Below are 25,730 nucleotides of genomic sequence, written 5' to 3'. Positions count from 1 at the left end.
CTCTCGGCTTGGCTGTACACTGCTTGGTACAGGTTTTTACAGTTTCCTAGGAAACGCTTTTTATTGCTATCCAGATATATGGATAAACTTTCTTAACAATCCCAGTTTCTATGGATGTTGTTTACATCAAATTCTGGACAGGGGTAAGGAAACTGTCCATGGCTCTTTATATTTTTTGTTTAAAGCCATTGTAGACAAGGCTATGGACAGTTGGTTGTGGCTATTTCAGCTTATTGGTTTCTGGTGAATTCAGATTTTGGCTACAATTCTGCACATTGGTTGTCTCACAATGATCCTCCTGTCATTGTTCTGTTTCCTAGACCTACTTGTAAAAAAAAAAAACACAATCCAAGAAAATCAGGGTGTGCATCTGGAAAGCAGGTACTCTGGCTGATAAGCAGGAACACACAAAATGTTCCCTTTCTTCCCCAAGGCAGTCCCACTGAGCCTGTGTGGAGAATAGCTCTAAGACAGTGGGGAATGAAGGATCTGAGTTAATTTTCAATTCACACCCTTTCCACCCCTTTGCTATATGAGGGGCCAGATATGCAATTCAGAGTGGTTGGAGGGGAGGGGGAGAAACCCAGAAAAAAATGAAAAAGAGAAGTTGCTATGATAGTTATTTACTGATTAGTACCTAGTGCAAGGATTATAATGACTATTATTATTGCCATTATTACTTTATTTCTAATATTGTCAGCAGCAGAATGAATAATTTCTGGTTTTATGGAACCTTTTGTCTCCTCCCTGAAGGTCTTTTAACACGTGTCCCTCTCTATGCTGCCTGTCCTTTCATTTGTCATTGTACTCCTCCTCCAGAGTCCTCTGCCAGCCCACAGAGGCTGCTCACCTCTTGTTAGCATTGCTGTGCTCCATGCCCTGTGCCAAGGCAGCATGAACTGGTGACTGCTGATCTTCACCCACCAAGTGTCTGACCCTGGCATGACAGGTTGTTCCAGGTTGCTCCAAGGAGTCCTGTCCTGAGGTGGCTGTGAACCAGAGATGGTGCAAGCATGTGGAGGCACTGACATCCTCCACCTGATTTATGTATCCAAGGTGGGCCTCCATAATTTTTGCTTTGTTTTGTATCATTCTAAGAGCCATCAGTTCCCCACAGAGCTGCAGGTCTCATTGAAACCCACCACCTCCAGCAATGCTTGCTCTGCCAGGGCTGCTGACAGCCCAGCCCTCTGCTGGGTCATTTCTGTGTGAGATGCACTTGGCAGATCTCCATGGCAGATCTCCATGGAAGCCTGTGTTCCGTGGGGCAGTGCAGGGCAGTGGATTGGTGAAGTTGAAATCCTGTGTGCTGCAGTTTGCTGCCTTTGCTGCTCCTGCCACCAGCACTGCCTGGGCAGGGCAGTGCAGTCCTCAGTGGCTGGCCAGGGAAGACTTGTTCCTCTACAGCCCTCACAAAACAGGGAGGTGGGAGCTTTGCAAAAGGAGCAAACCAAAAATGGTTGTCACTGCAAACATATTTTGTTCTGTTCACTGAAAATTGTGGCTTTGGGTGCATGACAGCACATAGGATTGCAGTAGTTTTACCACCTGACTGGGCTGTCATTTATGTCTGGCACAGAAAGGCTTTTCTGCCCCAGCCTGTCCACTCCAGGTTTCCAGCCAGGCCCTGGTTATTATTGTTGTGCACACATGTGTGCCCCTGTCCACATATGCATTACCATTCCATATGCTTCCCAAGACTGAAGTTAGCTTGTTCTCTTTTGTGCTTTTAGTTTTGCTTTCCCCAAGGCTTTCCAGATTGCACCTTTGAAGGTAACTGAAAATGTCATCGGTCAAAATGAAAAGAAAATTTCATCTGACCTTTTTTTCCATTTGACATTTCCACAGCCTTGTCACTTTTTGCTTATAGTTCCCTGACCAGTGAGTTAGGTTTTGATTGACCACCAGACAGCCAGCACAAAAAGTTCCCTTCCTTGTAAGAGATAACCAGGCAGTTTGCAAACAGCATTTCAGTCAAAACTGGAGACCAGAGGACATGCATTGTAACTTTCAACATCTGTGTGCATTTTGCTCATGTAAGCCCCACCTTCTCTTAATGTGGAGATGCCATGGGCATCCTCTCAATGAACAACCATCTTCTTTTTCACCTTGGGCATCTGGTGCAGCCCACTGCAATGCTAATAGAAATTTTGCTTTCAACTTCTGGAGAGTTGGACTGGGGCTTTCAGCTCTGCCCTTTCTCCACTTTAATTTTCCTCAGAGGGCTAAAATGGCTCTTAAAGGTAGGTCTCAGCTTTTCTCCTTCCCATGCCATTTTTAGGTGTAATCAGTTGTGTTTAGTTTGTCCTTTTTCACCTTTCCCATGCGTCCTTCCTTGACTTCTCTTCCAAGGCAGGTGCAGGAGCTGAATTGTCCTTAAACCCTTTGGCCTTTTCATCTCAGTCTGTCTTGGTTGATCCCCAGGCTCACTTGTTGCTCCCCAGCTCTCAGTTTTTTCTAGGTGGGCAGCATGTGCACCCTTCTCACCAGGATCAGGGCCACAAAGTCTCTCCTATTTATCTGTACTGCTATGAGTTGATGCTCCTTTGGCCAGCCCTCTGACCTGTGTTCTGATGCCTTCTGCAAGAGAAACAACTGGCAGATGAACAACTTCCTCAGTGTTTTGGGGCATTTCCCTTTCACAACATCACAGTAAAGAGGATTTATTGTGAGGAAAAATGCACACTCCTATTAAGAGGAGCATCCACAGAGGTCAGGAATGTACCCTTCATCACTGAACATGACATGGGCAGCAGCATGACTGCCACTGGGTGGTGAAGCTGCTGTTCTTCCCCCCTGACTGCTCAGAAACCACCCACGATCCCCTGCTGCAATCACAGGCTGGGTGGTTTCTCCAGCAGCAGCTCCACAGGCTTGGCAGGCTCCCAGCACAGCCCCTTGGGCTGCCTCAGCCCTGACAGGGCAGGGAGAGCCAGGGGAAGGTTCCTCCACAGAGCCACAGCTCATCCCAGCAGCTCTGCACCCATTCTTTGCCACTGCTGCTAACAGCAGCTCCCACCTCACCTCACACTTCCCTGCATTAATTTTGCTCAGTTTTTTCTTTTTTTCTGGGGGAGTGGCAGTGGCACTGTGCACTGTGGGAGAGGGCTCTGGCTGCTGGTATTCACAACAGCATCCCTATCCTGTTGCCCCAAGGAGAGCAGGTGGGAAGCAAGGGCAGCCAGATGGGTTCAGGATGTTGTTTTTGGTGGGAGAAAACCCAGCAGCAGTTCCTCTGCCTGGATTGCATGGACACAGTGCCATCTCGTGGGGCTGAGCCCCAGCTCCACCACATCACTGCCGCCACAGCAACACCGCACGGGAAAAAGCTTCCTGAAAAAGCAAAGGAGGTTGGCAGACAGAGCTGACTCTTAAAAGTTGTTGTAAGATTTTATGTCAGGTGAGCACATCTGCTTTAAGAGAAAAAAGCAAACAACAAAAAAAAGGCTGCAGGCTTCTTATCCTCCAGTTATTACTATTTTTTAAAATGCTCTTCCTTTTAGTTGTTCACCTTTGGCTCTGTACTGCAGCAGTTTTGCTGCTCTTCACACCATCTCTTCATTACATGTTGATTGCTAGTGCTATAAATAGTATATATATTATATAAATATATATAAAATATCTACTGACTTCAAGGAAAACCTTTAATTTCCGACTAAGAAACATTTATTGGAGGCAATCCTTTTCACCTTTTTTTTTCTTCAGTTCTTCTTGTGTTGTGTTCTTGTAAAGGTGACTGTCAGTGTATAGGGTAAGTTTGGGGTTTGGTTGGGTTTGTTTTTTTTTTCAAAATTTATGATCACAACTGCTCCACTGTATCTTGCTAAACAGTGCAAGACCTAAGTGCTGTTTCAGTGGATCTTGAAAATTTTGCAGCAGTGAAGGTGTCTCCAGTCAAGATTTGCTTATTTGGGAGACCAAGACTTTTTTCTGTCTCGCTGGCAGAAATGCAGACACTCATGAGACATGTTGGAGTCTGCAATACCCACAGAGCCAAACATGTCCATTCCTTGGGTTTCCTGCTATTTCAGTTGCTTACATATGGAATAAATGTATTTACATGCAGTAAGCCTGTCATTGTGGACAGTGTCCTAATGTCTTGTATTGCTACCTACAATAGTTTCTTTTTGGTTCTCCTTTTCTTCTTCTTTTGGGGGCAGGGGGCATTGGGAAGGGAGGGTTGGGTGGGCCCTTAGACCCTTGTATGCGCTACCAAGTAGTTACCACAGCTCTGAGGTTAATTTTAAACACAATCATTTTGTTGAGGTTGGCTTGGGTTTTTTTAATCTTGTTTTCAGGGCACTTTGTAAACAATTTTACTGAGTGTTCAGAAGTCTTCTTTTCAGGTATTAGTCTGGCTCTCACTTGGCCATGAAGTAACTCAGTGTTTGCAGGCTGGCTTGGTCAGTATCAGGTGGTGCAAAGACATGAGGGGTTTGTGAATGAAAACCAAACCCTTGTCCCTTCTCCCACAAGGACTCCAATGAGTTACTGACTTTGTGGTCACCACTGCAATCCATTCCTAGCTTGTGTGTGAAAACTTGAGTCCATAAATGAGCTGCACTGCAGATTTTTAAATGCTGAAGTACATATCTCAGACATCCTTTGAAGTGGGACAGAAAGGCAAAGTAAATGTGTATATGTGTGTGTGTACATAGAGGGAACGAGAAGAAAACAAAGGACACTTTTAGCTCTCATGTTTGGTATGGGCATCCTCTTATTTTACCAACTTTTGAATGGGAAGGTAAAGGTCAAAATTCAGTGCTGTATCATCACTGCAAGGTCAAATAGGCAGTATGTCAAAAGCCAACAGAGTAAAAACTGGCAAGTAACTGGAATTGGACTTGAACTAAAGCCACAAGTTTGGTAGGTCAGGCTCCTTGCTTGAATAGGAGCATTTAGTTTATTTACCTATTTGTCCTTTAAACTTGATCCCTGCTCCCTGCAATCTGAAAATCCCTTATCTGGAAGTCCTTTGATAAACTGTCTGTACAAAAAAAAGCAATGATAATCCAGAATTCCCACAAACCTCTATCCCAAATAGGTATTTCACATTTTCTGTGGTGCTGGTTAAATGTATTTATTAGTGGCTCAGTCTCCTCAGCTGCTGACAAAGAGATTAATTGCTACGTGTTCTGCATCCTGGGCCTGCCCTCTGCTCCCAAAGCATCCCATGTCATGGCAGGGGAGTAGCTTTGGGATGCCTGTGAGGAAGTGGGATGTCATTGGGAGGGTCCTCCCACAGCAGTGATGGGACAAGAGCCCTGAGATGAGAAAAGCTTGCACGGGCCCCAGAGCTTCTTTGGCTGCTGCCAGCTGGCACTGACTACTGCTTGCCAGTAAATTTGGGAGCTAGCACAATACAAACAAAAAGCAAAATCGGTCTGGAAAGTAAACAAAATTAGGAAGGAGAGGCAAAATACTCTTCTCCCTGCAGAATTTTCAAGGTACCTTGCAAAAACACCCGAGCCGAGAGCCAATAACCCACGGTGTGTGACACAGCTGAGACAGAGGAGTTGTGGCATCACTGTTTTCACACATCTGTGTGGTAGACTCTTTTTGCTAACACATGTTCTGTTATTGTTGTAGAGGAAAAAAAAAAGAAAGAAAAAAAAATAAAAGAGGGTACCTTCAGTACCTTTCCAAAGTAAAGGAGGGCCTGTAGGAAAAGAAACATTTGTGTGACCCAGGTATATCACATTTCTCCCTTCTCTTCCTATGTCACAGCTCTACCGGGTTTCGTGGGATTTGTTTTCTTTGCTATTCAGATCTGGAGAACTCTTTTGGTTTTGATTTCCCTATTGCTGTATCTTCTATGCAATTCCTTTTCTAAAGACTGACTTACTACAGGAGAAGTGCTAGCCATTGCATTATTTGTATTGCTGTACAGTGGAGGTGTGGTTTACTAGTTCTGAGTGTGCCTCTTACCCCCCTCCCTTTTTTCTCCTTCCCTCTGTTTGTAAATGCCTGCATTTATTCTGTCAGCCTGACATGTACAAAGTGTAAGAAAGAATTTTTAAACAGGTAATAAATTATATTTATAAGCAACTGGAAAAAAATACACCTTTTGTTCAATTGTTTAGTTCCTGGAAGCTTGGAAGTGCAGTCTTTTATTTAGTTTCTTTTTAAAAAAAAGAAAATCTCCTCAGAAGAAATGTTTCTGTACATAAGAACTGTGGGATTCAGTGGCATGCCAGGGGCAATGTGCAGCAAGCACAGGGTTTTGTTACCTCAATGTGGCCAGGTCAAGGGGGCTGTAGAAATGCTGCTGGAGAATAACTGCAATGCCACTGAGCACAGACAGTCTGGGGCAAAGCAGGAGGGCTGCGGGGGCTGTGCAGCTCAAGGGAAAATTGCTAGTATTTACACATTTCTCTGGAAATAACCAGCACGGCAAATAAACATTAGGAAAAACTGAGGTGGATCTGCAACACAGCACTGCAGAATGAGAATAGTGCTCCAGCTTTAGGTACAAATTCCCAGAAATGCCTCACTGGATGCAGAAGTACACGCCCAATGTCTCAGCATTAAGCAATGCCACTTTCAGCTGATGCTGGGGATTTTAGGCTGAAACTTTTTCACCTGATACACGGGGCTGGGAATTCTTGCTTCTGTCTGTGCAGAGATGACTCCTGTTCCTCTTGTGCTCTTAAAAATAGGAGTCAAAAATACTCATAAAGATGTGGCAGAATGAAAGGGGGGGGTGTCTAAAAAAAATTATGCTAATGCCGAGTTCCGATAGATTTACATAATCAGCCACAAAACACGAGCAACTGCTCTATTAGTGATAACACTATTTTAATTACTATTTTTCTCTTCACTGACTTGTGAAAGGAGTGATGCTTTTTTATGCCAGTGGAAACATATGCAACATATTGCTGTTTACTTGTTTGTTCAGACGAAAAAAATCTTATAAAAATAAAATAAATAAAATGAGGCACAGTCAAAATAGTATAGCCAAGGAAATAAAACAAAAAGATGGTGCTTTTCAAGCACATGAAAAGGAAATAGCAATCTCTGTCATGGGGAGATGGAAACAATTTTATTGGGGGGGGGAATGTTAAAACAACCGTATACAATTTGAACAAATACAACATAACACAGTTTGTTCCCCAGGTTTTCTAATTACAGTATTTACAGGCTTAATAAGGCACTGGTTCTCAAAAAAGAACACAAATTAGTTTCTTAGTCTCTACATTGACAACCTTTTCTTTAATAGAAATAACTTTGTGCTAGAGAAAGGATAGCAGTTGCTAGATGGCATCTCTCTTTTTTTCTTCTCCCACTTACACATGCCATCTCACCTATGCCAGGAAGAAACTAAACTACACTTCCTTGAATGATTTACATTTGAAAAGGGGATTTCTAGACCCTTGGGCACCAAAGCCACAATTAGCTTTACCAGTGACTTCCAAGCCCTCATCAATGTGCCCTTTGAAACTACCAAAATATGGAAATGACATTAAAAGGCCACACCTGGCAAAATAAACATACTAACCTGCAGTCACTGCAGGTGCTGAACCTTAATAATGACACACTGAGTGTTACACGAAGTCACCCATGCAGGCATTCAGGCATTCGGACTCCAATGTCACAGTGCTGGAACAAAAGACCTCCACACTTGCCTTAGGCTGTTTTCTGGCCTTAGGAATAGCCCTTCACAACAGATTACAGTGGATAGATTTGAGGGCAAAATCTGTTCTTGGGAGAAAATAGGCAGGCACTAGTTAGACAACCGCAGACTGTTTCCTTTCTCAGTGTGTGTCTCCTCATATATATATATATATATATATATTTTCCTATACAGCACGGTTGCAGTGATTTGTCATTTATGCATTTTCATAAATAAATATTATGTTTTATTTAGTGCTTTTTCATCCATAATAGTTTACTCTTAATCCACATACTGGAGCTATTCCAGACTCTCGCAACTGAATATATATAAATATATATATATATATATATATATATATATATATATATATATATATATATATATATATATATATATATATATATATATATATATATATATTTATATATATATATAAAAACACATAAACTTGAACATTTAACATACACACTTTATGTGATCTATCAACCAGTATCTTAGACCCTTTTCTTCTGGACCAAAAAAAAAGGTAAGATTTGCTCAGGAAACCAAGGACTGGCCTTTTCTCTTGCAACATGCTGATGGCAGGTGCCAGGGGCATTCACTGCATGCCTCATGCTGCCAGCTGGCAAAGCACCCTCCAAAACATTCCTGGAGAGAGAGCCCTGCTAATTTATTAAAAAAAATACATATATTTTAGTAGGGAAGATGTGAAACAGACCTAAACAGGGAGGATAGAAGCATCCCTGCTGTGTGAGCTGGCACCTGCAGTTCCCGTGCGCTTCTTTGGAGCTGCGAAACCTCAGTTCCACAGGGTGTGCTGGCTTCTATGGGAAGAAATGAGACTGGAAACCCATGGCTCCATCCACTAAGACAAAAAGGTGAAGAGAGGCTGCGCTGTCCCCATTTTGGCCCACAAATCTCAAGGCCAAGGAGAGGATCAAACTCCACTCTCAGCCTCGGAAACATTTTTTAAGGATGGGGAAACCATCCTTGCTCCTCCTGGGGTCAGGATTTGGTGAATTGTTAACTCTCAGAGATTTTCTTTTTGTATTGCTTGGTAAATTTGGGTACAGGCAGGGAAACTGCACTGCAGAAAAAGCACTCTAATGAACAAAAAACTTCTGATTAAGCTTTTTAACACCTATCATCATGGAGGTCTTGTTGGTTCTCTTGAACTGTGCATTTTTCTCTGTTAGCTGGAAAGTATAAAATGGTAATTTTTCCAGCTAGAAACACCTTCAGGGAGCTGTTAAGCTAAACCCCAATTATACACCTACCTACCACAAATAAATCAGTTTTGTCCAAAAAGGGAAAAAAAAAAAAAGAAACATTACAGAAGTGCTGAGGCTAAATCCTGCATGGCAATTATTTCAGTTCTGAAATAGGCTTAGCATAATCAAAGCAGCATTTGTAAGGACTTATTTAAAAATTAAGCTGAACACCATCTAGTAAAACAACTTTGGCAGGCAGGAAATTTTTAAAAAACAAATGAAGGGTAAAAAAGAGTAAACCAGTAACTGCCATGCAGCTCAGCTTTGGTAATCTGATGAAGAACAGAACCTTTCCAAAGAAAACACTTCCCAGGGTATATTTCACCTCTCATTTCCCCTTCTGTAGCATTAGCATTGCAACAACTACTGCAGACCCAGGAAGGAGGAACAGGGGAAGACAGAAAATACATTTCCCACTGCCCTTCTCCCCTGACAGCTCCTCTTGCTGGGAACCACATTGCTACACGGCCCCAGCCTGGAAGCTGAGCCTGGCACTACTGTGCAGCAGCTGCCAGAGCTGTGGAGGCTGCTGGAAGGGCACACAGAATAATAATGCAGATAAAGCTCGAGCCAACAGTTCAGTTTGTGGTGTCTCTCACTACAGCAGGAGTGCTGGAGCCAGGTGTCCACTGCTGCCCACGGCTCCCAACTCTCACTACCCACCAAATGTGTCCCACCCTTCCTCCCTGTCACTTCCTACTACAGCCTCAAGGCACCAGTCTCCTCACACTCAAAAAAATATGATTGCCACCCCAGAAATGGGCACTTTTGAGGTTTCTCACTTTCCCTTAAAAAGGGGAACACAGATGGGTTTTTTTCTGAGCTGTGCTTGTAGGTGGACCCCACACTTTTATACAAATGAAAGAGCAAGTTAATAATTCCTTCTCACAAGGAATTTCTTCTTGAACAGTGGTTGTTTGTGGGTCCTAGAAGTTTCAAATTACCCTGCAGATTCAAATGTGTACCTTATTTCCACTTGCACACAAAATATTTTATTTTGTAGTGGGGGAAAAGGAAGGAAAAAAAAAAGCCAAGAAAAAGGGCACTTGTTTTTCACTGTGGTACTCTTCCCACCAGGTTTCCTGGAAACATGAAGATCTTCTTTAACAAGAAGTCACACCAAACCATATTCATACAGCTCCCAAGTACCTTAAATGAAGCATGACCTTCCCTGGGACAGGCCACCCACAGGAATTAGGAGACCCACACCAAGAGGGATGGCAGGGATGAAATTGGGCTCCATCTCTGTACTCTGAGAATCACTTGCACACACAGGGTTTGGAAAGTTATCTGTATCTCAACAAACAGGTGGCTTTTAAGGCAGGCTCCATTACAGCTCATCTGAGCTACACAGATCCACTCACCTTTTTGTTATTTTTAAGGCTGGAGTGCAATAGTCTTTTTAGAAATGAAAAAGTTGATTTGCTCTCATTTTCAGCAGTTTCCTCCAATTTTTTTAATGTAACAATATACATCTTTTTTACTTCTAACCCAAAAGTTTTATTTTCATAAAATTTAAAGCAGTATCTTTTTAAACAATCAAAATAATAATAATAACAATAATAATAATAATAAAATAATAAGTGGCTTTCATGGAAAGCAACATGCATAATCTTAAACCAGTTACTAAAACTGTATTTCCCCATGTAAACAAGGGCAGACAAGCCTCTTCCATCTTGCATGTCAAAATTCAGGTGATTTTTCATTTGATAGTCTCCTCAAAAACTCACGGCTGCTCTTAAGCGTGACTTCTCCATTCCAGGTACTTAGCAAAGACTTTTGATACATCTTCAGGACTTCTGCCTGCACAAGAAAGTCCATTTCCAGGGGCCTCTGGCAGAGTCAGAGTTTAATGTCCTGGGACTCTGACATTTTGGCAAGTGTTTTCTTGACGCGCAGGGCCGTGAGGCGGGAAGCAGGGCTGTGAGCCCAGCACTCCATCATCAGCTTCCCCATCTGCCGCAGGCACTGCGGAGAGAACGGGGAGAGAAAGTCCCACTGGGGTCAGTGGCACAGGAGACTGCACGTGCTGGTAGTGCTGAAAAACTGAAGGGAAAAGGTCTTTTCTAAGGCCATTACAGATAAACACCACCAGCACTGTCCAAACCGGCCAAACACGTTTCATGTAGATTAATGTAGATTTATAAAATGCATTTTTGGTGATACATAAGCACTATGTGGTAACAAATTGTCCTTTTATTGTTGGAATGCCTGGGGTGGGATTACCAAGGATGCCAACCAATTAATTAAGAGCAGCTATTGCAATAAGCCTCCCCAGTCCTTGACATGTGTGGTAGCAGACCAAACCACACAAAGTACCACCATACAAAAGCCCTTTTGGGAATTGCTACTCCTTCCTCCAGTGTTTCCAGCCCCAGTCTGAGGGCTCAGAGTGATTTGGCTATGGAGAGGATGAGGCAGGTGAGATTTGGTTAGATCTTCTCACACTGGCTGTTGCACAAGACCTCAAGCATCCCAGGGAGGTTGATTTTTTCCCCTCACACTCACAAACCTCATGCCACCTAAATATTCCATGTCCCCACAGATTATTCATCTACATGCTGCTATTCCCAAACGGCAGCACCAGTGGTAAATATCCTCCTCCCTCAAAATGATGCAGAACTGGGTCAATCTCACTCCCTAGCTCTGATTAAAAGCACAGACTGCATGCTAAGAGGGATGATAGGTACCTCATCACTGCTCCATCTGTTGGGGAACGAGGGGCGCAGTCTCTTGATGCACACGATCTCCCGCATGTCCTCGTACGAGGGGTCACTGGGCACCAGGTCGTGGTATGGAAGCTGGTATTCCTCAACTATTCCTGAAAGAAACAATTAGTTGCCTGTCACTTGCAGAAAAAAAACTTCCACTCCCATTTTCCCCTCTCATTTTATAACAGATTTGCCATGCTGTGTAACAGTTGGGTGTAGTGCCCTTAAAAAGGACTAGAAGTTTACTCCACAGTCAAGTTCCAATGTTACCATTGCTGTGTAAAGACTGGCCAGGTATCTTAATCCAAAAGTGCAGTAACTTGCCAAGTGAGACAGCTTCTACCACTGCTGTCCAGTCCAGCAATCTCCAGTAAGTTCTCACAGAAAGAGCTATTAGCAGAGGGTCTGTATCAGAGTAATCTGAGTTTGAGTTAGGTCTCCTTCTTATTAGTGGACCTGGAAAATACTAAAGGGCATTTCTGTGCCTTTTCAGAACATGGCAAGGTACCATTCTTTGTGCACAGCAACAATGACAAAAATATTACAGATTTCACCTCACAATACTGCAATACACGTCACTAGCTTTTAAACACAGGGATCCTGCTGCTCATTGGCAACATTCAGCTTCTCTAGGGTGAGCATTCAGCACAATATTCAGGATTTAAGGACCCATAAGAAATGCTGAAGGTAGCAGAGACCCAAGAGAGACACGCTCTACTCTTACCACCAAACTGGCATAGAACTGCTACCAAGTCATTTCTGTGCATTTAACTTTCCCAGTGGCAAAAGAAAGGTAACAACACCCATCACTTCTGCACGACACTGAGCTCTACATGCAGAAAGAGGGAAATGAAGCACATCACTGGCATGACAGTGATGTAATAAGTGCCACTTCCCTCCCTCCCGTGTTTTGTTACTTGTCTTGTAAGCAGATTATTTATTTCAAAGAGTAGAACAGCAAACCCCAAATAGTTTGTCCTCCTCCTTTCATTTAACTCTTAACTAAACTAAGAAATCACTATTTTCTTTCTGCTAAATTAGCTGAACACCCCCAGTCCAGCAGAAACGTGATGCCTTTAGAAAAGGTCCCCAAATGAGTTCCACACTTCCTCAGTGCAGGCATCAGCTGCCTTCAAACGAGCCACTAAAATACAGTCTAAATCTCTGCTGTGGAAATAGCACTGTCTGATGCTTTAAAATAAGTTTCAACAGGAGAACAGACATTAAGAGAGTTACCTGTATGGTTTACCCACATCTGTTTACCACTGTAAAAACTGTAATTACCCGGAGAAAAAGGTGCAATGGAAGGCTTGAGGTTCACTGACACAATGAAAAGTGATCTCCCAGCTCTTTACCTCCTGAGACACATCTCCTTGCTATCTCCCAAAGGATGAGTCCGAAACTGTACATATCAGCCATGATGTAGGACTGAAAGTGATTTCTATTCAAGCTTTCGTCCAGCACCTCAGGAGGCATATAACGTTTTGTTCCTACACGGGTATTTGGAGGGATGTCTACCTCATTTGTGTCACTAAAAGAAAAAGAAGGAGAAAAAAAGGGCATCAAGCATGCAGTAAAGTGGGTTGAAAATAAAGCAATTTAGATGGAAGAAGTAGTAAATCCACATCACATCCACTCTCAAACAAGGTCAAAAGTAATGCATAATCTTAATGGAACAATTCTTGCAAGAAAAGCCTCTTAGTGTGAAGGCAACCCTCCTTAAAAGGATGACCCGCCTGAGGCTATGTTAAGCATTCAAATGCAGAACCACAATGGAGATAAGACTCAACAGGGATGCTGTAACATTTGTGAGATTTCATTAGCATTAGCCCAAGCTCTAATGTTAGTGATAACAATCAAATCTTCATTAAACGCTGTTTTCTTAACATACTCCACCACCTAATGCTTCAGTCTCAGCAATTAATGGGGGATACTGAGTAGCTGGGGCAGTATCTCTTAGATGTAGCAAATCAGATCTGCAAGGCAGATGAATCTAACTATTATTTTTTGCATGCATTATGTTTGATCCCTTCCAACCTTTACACATCAAGATATGCAGACAGAGATAAATGCTTAAAAACATCTAAGCAAATGTGTCACACCTCACACACTGACCAGAAGAGACAACATACAGAGAAATATATTCCCATTAATTATGTGAATGGATTCTTGTTTTTCTTATTAACTCAGATTCAGCTACATCAGTTTCAATATATTTAAAAGTTTAATATATGGTATATATTCTGGTTTGCTTAAAAAGGTCTGTTTTCCCTTATTCACCTTCAAAATGTATGGATTTTACGTATGGTGGATACAACAGATGCTCACAGAATAATTGGATTTCTATAGTTTTCTTCATGTACAGCAATTTTTTTTCACCTTCTGATATGAAGGAAAGCTGAGTCTGTGGTACAACCAGTCACCTACACAGTCATTAAATCATACATATGCTAGTGGCACTACTGTACACCTGCAAGAATGTGACATAAATCCAGTGACATGCATTATCTTGTATTATTTCAAGTGAAATGGAAACACAAAGAATTTTACAAGAATCATTAGCTTCAGCAGAGCACACCCTTTCCAACTATTTTCTGTTCCTTGTTGTTGCATGAGAAATGCTGTCTGAGGAAGGATTCAGTATGAAAACAAGCCAAGTACATAACATAAATTCCATCTGGAGTGTGAAAAATCCATATTTCACCTTCTTTTGTAACAGCACTTGGTAATTCCTAGCTCTTCTTCATTCAGAGCTAAGCAGTGTGCTGCTCTGTATTTGCCAGGAAAAGTACACCTGCAAAGGGTGAATTTCTTCCCCAAAACTTTTTATTGTGTATTTTCAAGTTGTTGTTTTCTAGGCCTCTGTTCCTCAAAGTAAAAATATTCTCTTCTTGTCTCCTGAAAAAAGGTCAGGCTCATAAAGGAAATGCCTCACCAAGGAACCCGGTAGGTAAGTGAGCAGTGAGAAAAGAACACTCCTTTCACTCTGAATAATTTCAGTTCAAGATTTGTACAGGATTCCTGAATTTTTTTAATACTCCAGGGAGGGCACGGTTTCAAAGCTGACCTGCGAAACGGAAACCTTCAGTCTATGTATTCTGGACACATTTCTGTGTACAGAAAAATCAGAAACTTCGGAGCACGCGCCTCCACCACCAGGACCACCGCTGAGAGCTCGAGCTGCTTTTGAGCAGAGCTGTCAGAGAGCAGTGGCTCCTTATGAATCCCAGGAGTGAGTAAGTTCTACTTGTCTGCTCTTTCTAAGTTGTTTAAACACACAACCATTTTTTAAAATCAAATTTAAAAGCCATTTCAAAAATCAAATCTGTACTTGGGCAATTTGATTTGTAGGAAATGAAACAAAAGGCAGCCCAAATGGGGTCCTTTTCAATAAATCCTAGTTAGTAACTAGTGCAAATTATTAGTATTTTTCTTTCTAAGTTGAGAGTGAATTTTCATGGGATCAGACAAGCTGAATGCTTCAGTGACAAGCCCAGTGATGTGACTTCAACCTGTCAGTGCTGTGTCCTTTCATTGTGTGCCAGCAATACTGGGGCAGGCATGGAGGATGGAGTGATGAAAACTGAACCTTTATACAAACACAGCTAATGTGCTCAAATAATCAAAGAGCAACTATTTATACACCTGCACATGATGCTGACATGACATTCTCCCCCACACAGGTGACCTCACACACAGATGAGCAGAGCCCAGGTGTGCACACACACTACAGGTGCTTGCTCACTCGTGCACACTCAGTCAACAAGTAGGGAAACTTTTGCACTTGATTTATTAACTTCCCCTCCCTTCCACTCACCTGATAAATTTAACAGCCAAGCCCAAATCTGCTATACAGCAGGTGCCATTCTTTTTCACCAGGATATTCTTACTCTTTAGGTCACGGTGGGCAATAGCAGGCTTGCCCTGAGTACTGAAGATCTCAGTGTGCAGGTGGCACAAGCCACTGACAGAGGAGTAAGCCAGTTTCAGCATGGCTTTTGTGTCCAAGGTAGTAGATTTTAGGTAATCATAAAGTGAGCCATTCTCATGGTAGTCAGTGATAAGATACAGCTGGGTCCAAGATCCTGTACCTTTAATATCTGCAGCAATGAATCCTACAAAAATAAATAAAAGAGGTTATTTTCAAGTTAATAATTCTCATGGGGTTTTTTTGGACTGCTCAGAACTCTGGATTGTCATCCATTTCAGCAGGTTTGTTTTAATAACATACTTAATTCTTTTCATCTTACTTCCATGCAGCTGTGCCTCACCTCTAGCCTTTAATGTATTTTCAGAAGCCCAGATACGGATATACCAGTGGCTGAAACAGACCTGTTGTGTTTGGAATAACAACCCCTAAACCCCATTATTTTTTTAACTTTTATTTATGTTTCAGTAATCCTTTAAACAACTTTCCTTTGAAAAGCACTGGGTGGCTAATTGCAGAGCACAGAGGGAAACAAAGCACATCGGAAAGGACATCAGATAACAGCAAATACAAAATTGCTAATCTTAAAAACCTGTTCACCATCAAATAATTCTCTTTCACTTCACTCACCAAGAATATTTTCATGCCTCATCAGGACAGTCTGGTAGATTTCTGTTTCTCTGAACCAGCTGGCCTCCTCTGTAGTAAAAAACACTTTCACTGCTACCTTTTCGCCACGCCACTTTCCCATCCAGACTTCTCCATAGCGACCTTTTCCAATCTGCTTCACCATTTGAATCTGTTTTGCAATGGTCCTTTGAACCTGTGAAATGCCAAGGCAGATTTTACACCTTGCTCAGTGGAAATCTCTGCATTTACCTCCCTCCTCCTGGGTCTGCTTCCCACACAGCCAGCCCAGAAGAGAGTGGAATATGCAGCCATTGTGACATGGATTTCAGCAGCCCTCCACAACTGCAGATGCTTCCTGTCTTCTCCAGGACACACTGCTGCTGAGGACATTCCCACCACTAAAAAGAAGCCTTTTCATGCATACTCAAATGTACTGTGGTCTACATCAGTCAGTGTAAAGGAAACATTTGCCCCTGCACCTTGAATGTTTTTTTTTTTTAATTTTTCTGTAGGATGTAGCACTTGGTGGAATTTTTTTTGTTATTTTTGGAAAAGTTTGGACAGCAAACACTCCTGGTCACCTCAATGCAGTCCAAATTCTAAAGGAGTAGGTAACACATTTTCATTAATATACGGATGTTTCTTACACTGCTGAGACACAAGGCTAGGGCTTACAAGAGTCAAAAGCCCATTAGAGCTCCAGAACTAGCAAAACTACAAAATTACTTTTTTTTTTCTTTTTTAGGATGATACTTCCTATCACCTTCCTTAAAATTGCCATGCTTAATTATTTCAAATATATATTTGGTTAGGAACCTCCACCACTACTTACAGAGTTAAAACACATGTGCCTACATTGATTTAAATAATGATATTTACGTATTCATAAAAAGAAATTTCCCCCCCAAAATATTTGAAAGAACAGCTTTCCAGTGTCTGTGCCAGCTTTGTCAGTAGCTGTACTGTGAGCTAAGGCTAAAGTCATGGGTATTGCAAGATCGATGTCCACAGCAGCATTGCAGAGATTCTCTTCACAAGGATGACAGACTGCTTCTACATTTAGCAAGCTTTTACAGCCACAAAAAATCTTGGACAAATGGAGACTTATAATCTCATCAGATTCGAGCACGTCTGCAGATCATGTCTTTCTAAAAGTTCACAAATAAAAATGGGAGTGGATGCTGCAACACAATTCACGGGGCTGACTCTGCCTCAGCTTAATACAACAGGAGATTTAAAATGTCACCCTCTTGTGCTACAGCATTGTCAGTTCAACCCACAGCTAATGAGGTTTTGTCTGGTAGGATTTGGTAAGATTTTAAAAGAATACTGCTGCCAATGTAATGAGATTTTCATCTGGCACAAGCAATTGGCAAAATCTGGACAAGTTCAAATTTGTGGCCTCTTGCTCTGTTTTGCCACCATCCAGATACAAACCTCCAGTAGTTTATTGCAGCAAGTGAATCTAACTGCTCTAACTGAATCCCTATGAAATCATGTTCATTTCATGAAATCAAAAATATTTTTGCAATCTTGGCTGACAGAAATGAGTGAAATTTCATTTTTTAAAATCATTTGCTTCCTTTGTCGTGCTTGGGAGGCCCAGTGGAAACCACCAGCTTGGGAATGCCAGAGAGGACTACCATGAATGTGCCATGACTGCAGCATGAATGTATATCCAAAGACTAACTCAAAACCTATTAGGTCAGGTCTATCATCATTCTTTTTTTAAGTGAACCACTGGTTTTCATATTGAACAATTTTAAGAAGCAAAACATACTGTGGTATTTATGCAAAGCTATTTCAAATATCCCAGTTTTCTTCTTCTGTCATTTAAACAGAATCCCATTTTTCCAGCCCTGCACTGCATTATTAGATGTTCAAGATGGTAGCTTCACTGCCATTATTTTTGATTAACATCAATGTAAGCCAACAATAGAGATTAGCCTTATTTTTTTAAATTGATTTATCTTTTATACTCTCATATAGTGATTGAACAATAGTTATATTACATTGGAATTTTGCTGTAACATTTTGTAATGTCATTTTAGCATTGTTGCTTTCTATTTTGCCCATTTTAAAAATGCATCCTGAACAATAACGTAGTTACAACAAATAACTTAATTTGTGTAAATATATGTAATGGCATCATAAAGTACATGCAATTACAATACTTAATGATGAAAAGTTCCTTATTAAATTACATTAAGAAAATGAAAAACACATTTCTGTTATGGGTTTTCAGGCGGCAGAATACTATGTGAAAGGCCTTAACCTGGTTTTGTCTTGCTAGAACTGGTCAAATGATTTCCTATGAACAATTTATTTTTTTTTAAGGAATTCAGCTCCTTCTTGAATCATAAACCAATTATGATTTCTAAAACAAATAGGTCAATCAAAATTGTTGGCTGAACTGATTTCATAAGCATGCTGTATGATGTGCTCGTGTGAGTTATTTACACTGAGTGGGGCTGGGCGTTTCTTATTTCTTTTGAAATCTGTGTATTTTGCTGCTTGAGCTCTGTAAGCAGTCAGGTAAGGTTACATGACCTTTTCTTTCATCTCCCTGCATGGAAACAATCCAATTACCAACTATTTCTACTTTCCTGGCATTCAGCTAAATGTGTTCAGCTACTGCAGATGAAAATTTAGACAGACCAACCTTTTGTAAATTTAATATTTTGAACAGAGAATTCATACCTATGGCTCAGGTGGAGTCCCTTGAAAAGCAAAGTTCATTGGAAGGGAAATTATGAAAAAAAATGTGTGAGAAGGTAGAGACCAAATTGTAGTTCAGCAATCTCTTCAGACAGACCATTTTGCAGCATTTGACTTGCAGCAAACTCTTCTGTCAGAGGTACAGATGGGTCAGGAGAAAGAACACTTGCTGAATGTCACCATACTGACAAATTCTCGGCTAATACTTGTTTTGGGTATAATATTTGTACCCATTAGAATAAATGTTCTACACAGAAGAAAAACATTACTGGTTAGCATAAGGTGACATTTCGCATTAAATTTGCATCTTACTTTCCTGAAATTGTAACCCTGGATGTTTCAGTCTTTGCACAAGAAACAAGGTTAAAATAAGCTCTTGCACAATAAAAACCAGAGCATTACTGCCAGGCACCTTCTATACACTTGCTCCAGGCATGGGCTCAGAGGCATCACTCTGTGCACTGCTGGTGAGCTCACAGTGGTTGTAGCTGTCTGGGAAATGCAGCAAACATCTACTGCCAAGTGCAAGACCCATTTTCTTCTCTTCCACCCAAAAATCACTACTTAAACAGTGAAAAAACAACTGCATGGGGTTGTTGTAAGCAAGGGGGAGATGGGGGGGAAAAAGTTCCTGGAGGAAAAACACTTGGTCCAGTGGCTGCAGAGTCTCCAAGCTTGAGAGGAGGGCCTGACAGAAGACTGGAGGGTTTCTGCCTCATGGAGCAGTGGCACAGCTCTGAGGGGTGCTGAGCAATGTCCCAGCTGGGATGTCACCTCTGTCATTACAGCAGCTCGAGGTGGTTTTCATCCACTGCAAGAGCAGACCTGGGGACAGCACTGAGACCACAGATCCCTGCTTCAAACTGCTCACTGGGACAGAGGATAGCATAAAGAACAAGCAGTCATAACCAGCACTGCTCCAGCTTTTTTGGGATCCTGGGATGAAGGACTGAGCCATGCACTGCTGTGAGGTGTCCCAGGGCACCTGCTACCCACATGGGCTGCTGGAAACACATATTCTCAGAGAAGTACAACCAAGTTCCGTGTATTTGCTCTAAATTATTACATTTTTTATGTCATTGGAACAAGTGAAGACGAAGACCTTGATGTGGCAGGTATTATGCAAAAAAAAAAAAAAAAAAAAAAAAAAGAACATCAAAAAGCAAACCAACCAAACCCCAAAGCTAAAAAAGGAAGAATCCCTCACAATTAAATCAATCGGAAACTCGTTAGCAATGGTCCTAAAGTGCACACAAGATGTGTGTGCCCTTTCTGTTGGCCAGAAAATCTCAAATTAGTGAACCAAAACCACTACAGGGTGCTAGAAGGACATTGGCATGGGATAGGACAGAGCCTGTTGCTTCATTTTTAAGGAAATATAAAACTTCCCATTTAATGTCTTCTTTAGGGTGTTTAAAAAATAGGTGTGGACAAAAACCAGCCAGACAGTACATGGTACTTGGAAGCTGGACAATACCTGCAGTAGTAGCATCAATACAAACTAATAGGTTTGGAAGACAGGAGGGGCATATCCACTCTGAAAAATGAAAATGAAATCTTCCAGTTTCCCAGAGGCACTTATTTTAAATAAGTAACCTAGCTTTTTAACCAATTCTTTTCTACCAGTGATGATCCCCAGAAACAAAACCCCCTGGTGAACAAAACTATATTGCCACAGATAGTTCTGCCTTTTCAGCAGGTTTAGCAATCCTGGAGTCTGTTCAGAAATAATCACAAACTCCATCCCATTAACTTTTGAGATTGCCATACTACGAGGAAAAAAATCCCCCTTGACTTCTGGATGCAAAGTGAAGCCCACAAATAAAAAGGTTCCAAGTCTGACAAGTTACAGTTCCCTTTAAAAAAAGATGATGGGGCAGTGTTTGAAATCCTACTGTGTGTTGCACATGCAAAGGAAGAAAACAAGATTAGTGGGCCAGGTACTGTCCTGTACACTGGAGTGTAAAAGAACCAAACATGATCTACTTCCATGAGTTGTCTGTACTTACCCTATGGTATCTAAAATAAGAAATTAAATGAGGCAGAAAAAATCTCTAACCTTTTTTGGCTTACTTAATTCACATGAAAAAAGTCCCCTGCTTCTAAAGCAGCTGTTCTCCAGTCTAACTCCTTGTCATTTCTGGTAGAGGAAAAAAAAAACAAAAAAACCCCAACAAAATAAAACCAAAAAAACAAACAAACAAAAAAACTAAAACAAAACTGAGGACACATAAATCTATTTTTTTGCCTCTTCTCCCTCTTTGAAATGTACAGTAAAATAGTATTACTTCCTTACCAGGAGAGGGAGCCCGGATCCGCTCCCTGAGCTCTGGGACTGCTCGATCAAATCCTTCAGGGACTCTCCGGGGGGAATGTAGGTCTCATCCTGCTCCAGCCCGATGCTGTAGTGGGGCCTCGTCTCCTGGCGCTTGTATCTGACGTTTTACACGAAAACAAAATGAGTTTTGAATACAATGAACACATGTGCAATGAATAATGCACATGCCTTTCACATTTCCTTCATTTACAGACTAACAGATTTCTCTGCTTCCCTGAGGAATACACTGGACTCGCTGGCCAAAATTTTTTATTTTATTTTTAGCAACTGTTTACATGTTCAAAATTCTAAGTATAACACTCACAAGGCCATGCAGTCTGAGGTAAATCTGCAAAGCAACCAAATGTGTTCCTTTCAGAAACTTAAATATGTCTAAAACACTGACCAAGTAAGTAACTATATTTTATTGTCTGAAGTGCATTTCTAGGAGCCAGAGGAGGTAAGGTCATGGAATCTGGGAATATGTAAAAAACGTGTCAAATTATTAAAATGTAATGTATGTAGATTATGATAACACTCTAGACATATTTACTGACATTCCTGTATTGTCTTCTTTTTTTATGATCAGCTCTTCATCACATAAACAAATTTAGAAGTCTTAGATATCCTTCCCTTAAAAAAAATTTCCTATAAAATTTGTCCTTTGGCCTTCTCAGTAAAGAATAATATGTGCTTCTATCTGAATGGCTTTTAAGGATGTTGAGTGAAAGATTCTGTATGAAATCCATCACACAGGTACACCTGTGAATAGCATTAATAAAATACACTTTTTTTTCTCATGATAAAATTACAGTTTCTCATTTCTTTTCTTTAAGGTCCTCATCTGTTTTTTTTTTTTTAATTTCCATAATCTATAAAAAATAAATTTTGGAAGGAAATAAACAAGCTGCCAAAATATTCCTTATTTACCTGAAGTAGCAGAATATGATGATAAGCACCAGAAGGATGCTGCAAACAGTCACTGAGATCAGCAGGGCCTTGTGGTGAATGTTTCCTTCAGCAAAGTCTGGGGTTAAAAAATGAGAAAGGTGGAAAATTTAGAAAGGGAGATGGTATGAAGTCAATGTGAGAAGTGCATTGAGCACAGGATCATTTCCACTCTTTCCTCGTAATTCCTGCACAGGATACCCCTGAATTCCCCAGGCATTTTGTGGGCTTCCTCTTTGACCCTCACTGACCAGGACAGAACTGACACTTCCAGTGTCAAAAAAACCTATTTGTTTTCTCAGTCCTCACTCAGGCAAACATTGCCTTGATTTGCAATTCCCTGTTTGTCTGTGAATGGAAAATCCATCAAGACCTGTAGCTCTGGGTCTTAACCTGAGTGATTAGCCAGGAAATGCAAAAACCACTGCCTTTTTTAAGCACTCAGATTAAGCAGCATCCTAAGGAGTAGCTAGAAAAACCAAACCAAACCAAACCACCCACCAAACTGCATTTATTCTACAAGGCAAGACACAACAGACCATTCAACCTCCAACAAGGCAGGCCATGAGAGGCCTTGAAAGCATAGTATTTCCATCATTGCAGAACAATTTGTCTCTTAGGTCCCGTTTTAAACATTTGAGCAAGAATTTTCTTCTCCATCTGCTCTAAAGCAGCCCTGTGTGCCAGCAAGTCCTTCCTATGCTGGTGGGCAAAACTATCCTTCCAGTGGCTTTTCTGCAAAACACTTTGAAAAAAAAATGTGTCAAGTGACTTGTAGAAAATGCTGCTGCATAAAAACTATTAAAATGTTTCAGTCAACCTTTGTATAGGAGACTTGTATTCTCCTTTAAAGTATAACATTAATCTCCAAATTTGAATTCTCAGCTCAGGCAAGCGAGTCTGACCTTCATGCATGCTTCTCTGCTGAAAAACAAAGACATCCAGCTCTATTCATTTTTAACCTCCCCTGCCACTCAAACTCTCAAAATTATAGTATTTCAGCCTGTACGTACACAACCCACATTTCCAATAACAAATGGGATAATGCAAATGAGGGCCATGTTTTCTGAAGCTCTTCCAGCCTTGCTGTCTTGCATCCTTCACTCCAAAGCCTGACACATGGGAGAATGCAAGAAATCCATCCTTATTGACTGGTCCTGGAACGACGTTATTATGTTTCAGATTTACAAGGGTAATGAGACCAGGAGATTCCTAAGGGACTCTTAGTTTACTCTCAGACTCTTTTATTTTCAAGATCCAGTTTCTCCTTCTTTCTTTTTTTCTTTTGCTCCCAAACAATTTCTTTCCTTCCCCTTTCCACTACAAACAGAGATTACCTACCAACACACCTCCCGATCACACTGGTCATGTTTTAACCTGCCATTGCCTGCTCTGGGAGCACTGACAATGTAAACATTCAGGACATGGCTGATGCCTTTGAAAGGGGACACTGACACGATGTCTATCAGGAAAACCCTTGAGCCCATCCTTCTGCCTGCCACAGCAGATTTATTCCTGGCCTGCCACTCCAAGTGGGCTGTGGGTCGAAACCGAGAGCCCACCAGGGAACCCAGAGCTCTCGTGAAGGCAATGGCAGCTCAGCAGGGCTGAGGGCTCTGGTTTGTGCTGTGTGAGCAGCCTGTGTCAGCACCACTTCCCTCTAAAATGTGTGGGTTGTAACAGTTTCAGATGTCACAGCCCATCAGATGAATAAGCAGAGCACAGAGACCATAAAGCGGCATTCCATACGTGGGAGAAACCCGGATAACCACCCACAGCAAGAGTTCTCCCACTTCACAGAGTATGACAGGATGGAAGCTGAGCTTCTGTGCTTAGCAGTAATGCAAGCTGATGTCAGCTTTCACAGAGGGAAAAATTAAGATCTTAGACTTGTGCCTGCTAGATGTTAAGGCCATGGAAATCTGTGCATTTTTGCAAACACGTATTGCCCGTGAAGTTGTTCACGCTGTCTGGGCCTGTACAAGAATGTACATTCAGAGAGGAATGACAAACATGCTGCAATCTTGAATCAAATTCCCACAATTTTTAGGGTTTAAGTGATCCAAACCTTACGCTCAATGTTTCTAATGGGCTTCTGCCATTCAGAAAAGTAAGTAAATGCAGGTTACTTTTCCCAGAGGTCAGAAGGCATTTTGGAAGTGCTGTGCAGCTCTCAGATGAACTTCAGGCTCCAACACTGCAAAATTCTTTGGGTACCCAAATGCAATTATGTGAAGCAAGTGTCAGGAAAGCATGAAAGACACAAAGAAACATGTCCTGATCTCCTTGCTGGGAGCAGGAAACAAGACTTTGACCAGATGCAGAGCTGACCCTCTTGTGGTGGGTGGTGTCTGGATGCCACCAGTGGCACAGCTTTAGCAGTGGTTCACTGTGCACAGCTTGCAACTGGCTCTCACAGGAGGGGACAGAAAGTTCCATATGCCTTTCCATTTATTTGGCTATTTGAGAGGCAATATTGATGGCAAGTGAGCTGCTGTTCCACCTTTCAAATACTTCCTGCGTTTTTAAAGCATTTGGGCAGGATTTCATTTGCTGCCTAACTGGAGGACTTCATAAACCTGCTGGTGTGTGTGTGGACAACACAAGATTAAATGCAAGCCCCCATCCTCACACCAGCAATGTCTGTTTGTTCTGCTGCACTGAGCCAGGCTGGATTTCTTCTCCTGCTCCTCCAGCCCAGGCTGTTCCCCACAGGGCAGCAGGACAAACCTCCCTTTCCCTGCACTATCTGATCAGGAGGAGGGACGGGGCAGCTCAGCTGTGAGTCTGCCTAGGGACTTGCTTGTGGGCTCTCTGGTGAACACTGTGGTGGGTCCTGGTCAGTGCCAGTTTATGTGATGGAGGTACTCTGTCCTTTAAGAAGTCCAGTGCTGTGTTTTTTACTGCTGTGTCACTTGGAACTGCAAGGGGCCAGGCAGCAGGGCTATGAGAATGAGCAGCAGCTTCCACGGAGGCAGCAGTGAGCGATTACCAGGAGCAGGTTGTGGGAAGTGCAAAACAAACACACGGCACGTTTGGGAAGCTTCTTCACATACCCTGGCTGGCTGATAAGAGTGCAGCCCAGCAAACAGCACATTAACAGTTCCATATTGTAGGAAAACAGTGGTGCAGGCTGGTGACAGCAGGGAGCTCGGTGAGACCAAGCTGCCTCTCTGTTTTTCTCCTGCAATTTCCCCCTCCTCCACCACTCGTTTCACTCGCTGTCATCAGCGGGGCCATGCTGAGGAGTGCATTGAAAATGCCACCCAGAAGGTTCAGAAGTCAGCATATCAAAGGGAGAGGAGGTTCTCTTCCCACCCAGGTCCCTCCAGCTCAGAATGTTACAGCTATCCAAGTAAAAATGGCAGTGAAATCCGAGGCGTGGAGACTGTGTGCACACATCAAACCCCATCATTCCTCCAATCATTCCCTTGCCCATTCATCACTGGCTATACAGGCAGGGAGCCAGACACGGTGGCACCACCACTTCTGCTTATATAGGCTCTAAATCAGTAAAGACATATTTCTCCTTTTGACTGGTCTCAGCCTGTGCTTTTGCTGGGATTTCCAGGAATATCTTTTATTGTTTAAA

The 25,730-nt window shown here is 42.0% G+C and overlaps 1 protein-coding gene across 1 annotated transcript in view; it reads right to left on the bottom strand.

Moving 5' to 3' along the window:
- Window positions 1-10,410: 10,410 nt before the first annotated feature.
- BMPR1B (bone morphogenetic protein receptor type 1B) overlaps window positions 10,411-25,730 on the bottom strand; it is a 100,014-nt gene continuing 84,694 nt past the window's right edge. Inside the window, exons 5-11 of the mRNA XM_066548978.1 lie at window positions 22,121-22,217; window positions 21,170-21,308; window positions 16,156-16,348; window positions 15,415-15,712; window positions 12,953-13,128; window positions 11,577-11,707; window positions 10,411-10,854 (exon numbers count right to left, since the gene is read on the bottom strand). Coding sequence (XP_066405075.1) covers window positions 10,729-10,854; window positions 11,577-11,707; window positions 12,953-13,128; window positions 15,415-15,712; window positions 16,156-16,348; window positions 21,170-21,308; window positions 22,121-22,217 — 1,160 coding nt within the window. The 3' untranslated portion in view covers window positions 10,411-10,728. The remainder of the gene's footprint in view (window positions 10,855-11,576; window positions 11,708-12,952; window positions 13,129-15,414; window positions 15,713-16,155; window positions 16,349-21,169; window positions 21,309-22,120; window positions 22,218-25,730) is intronic.

The sequence above is a fragment of the Molothrus aeneus genome, chromosome 4, assembly GCF_037042795.1.
Source record: "Molothrus aeneus isolate 106 chromosome 4, BPBGC_Maene_1.0, whole genome shotgun sequence".
NCBI lineage: Eukaryota > Metazoa > Chordata > Aves > Passeriformes > Icteridae > Molothrus > Molothrus aeneus.
Note: the sequence above shows the minus strand (reverse complement) of the source record. Positions and strands in the feature narration are given on the sequence as shown.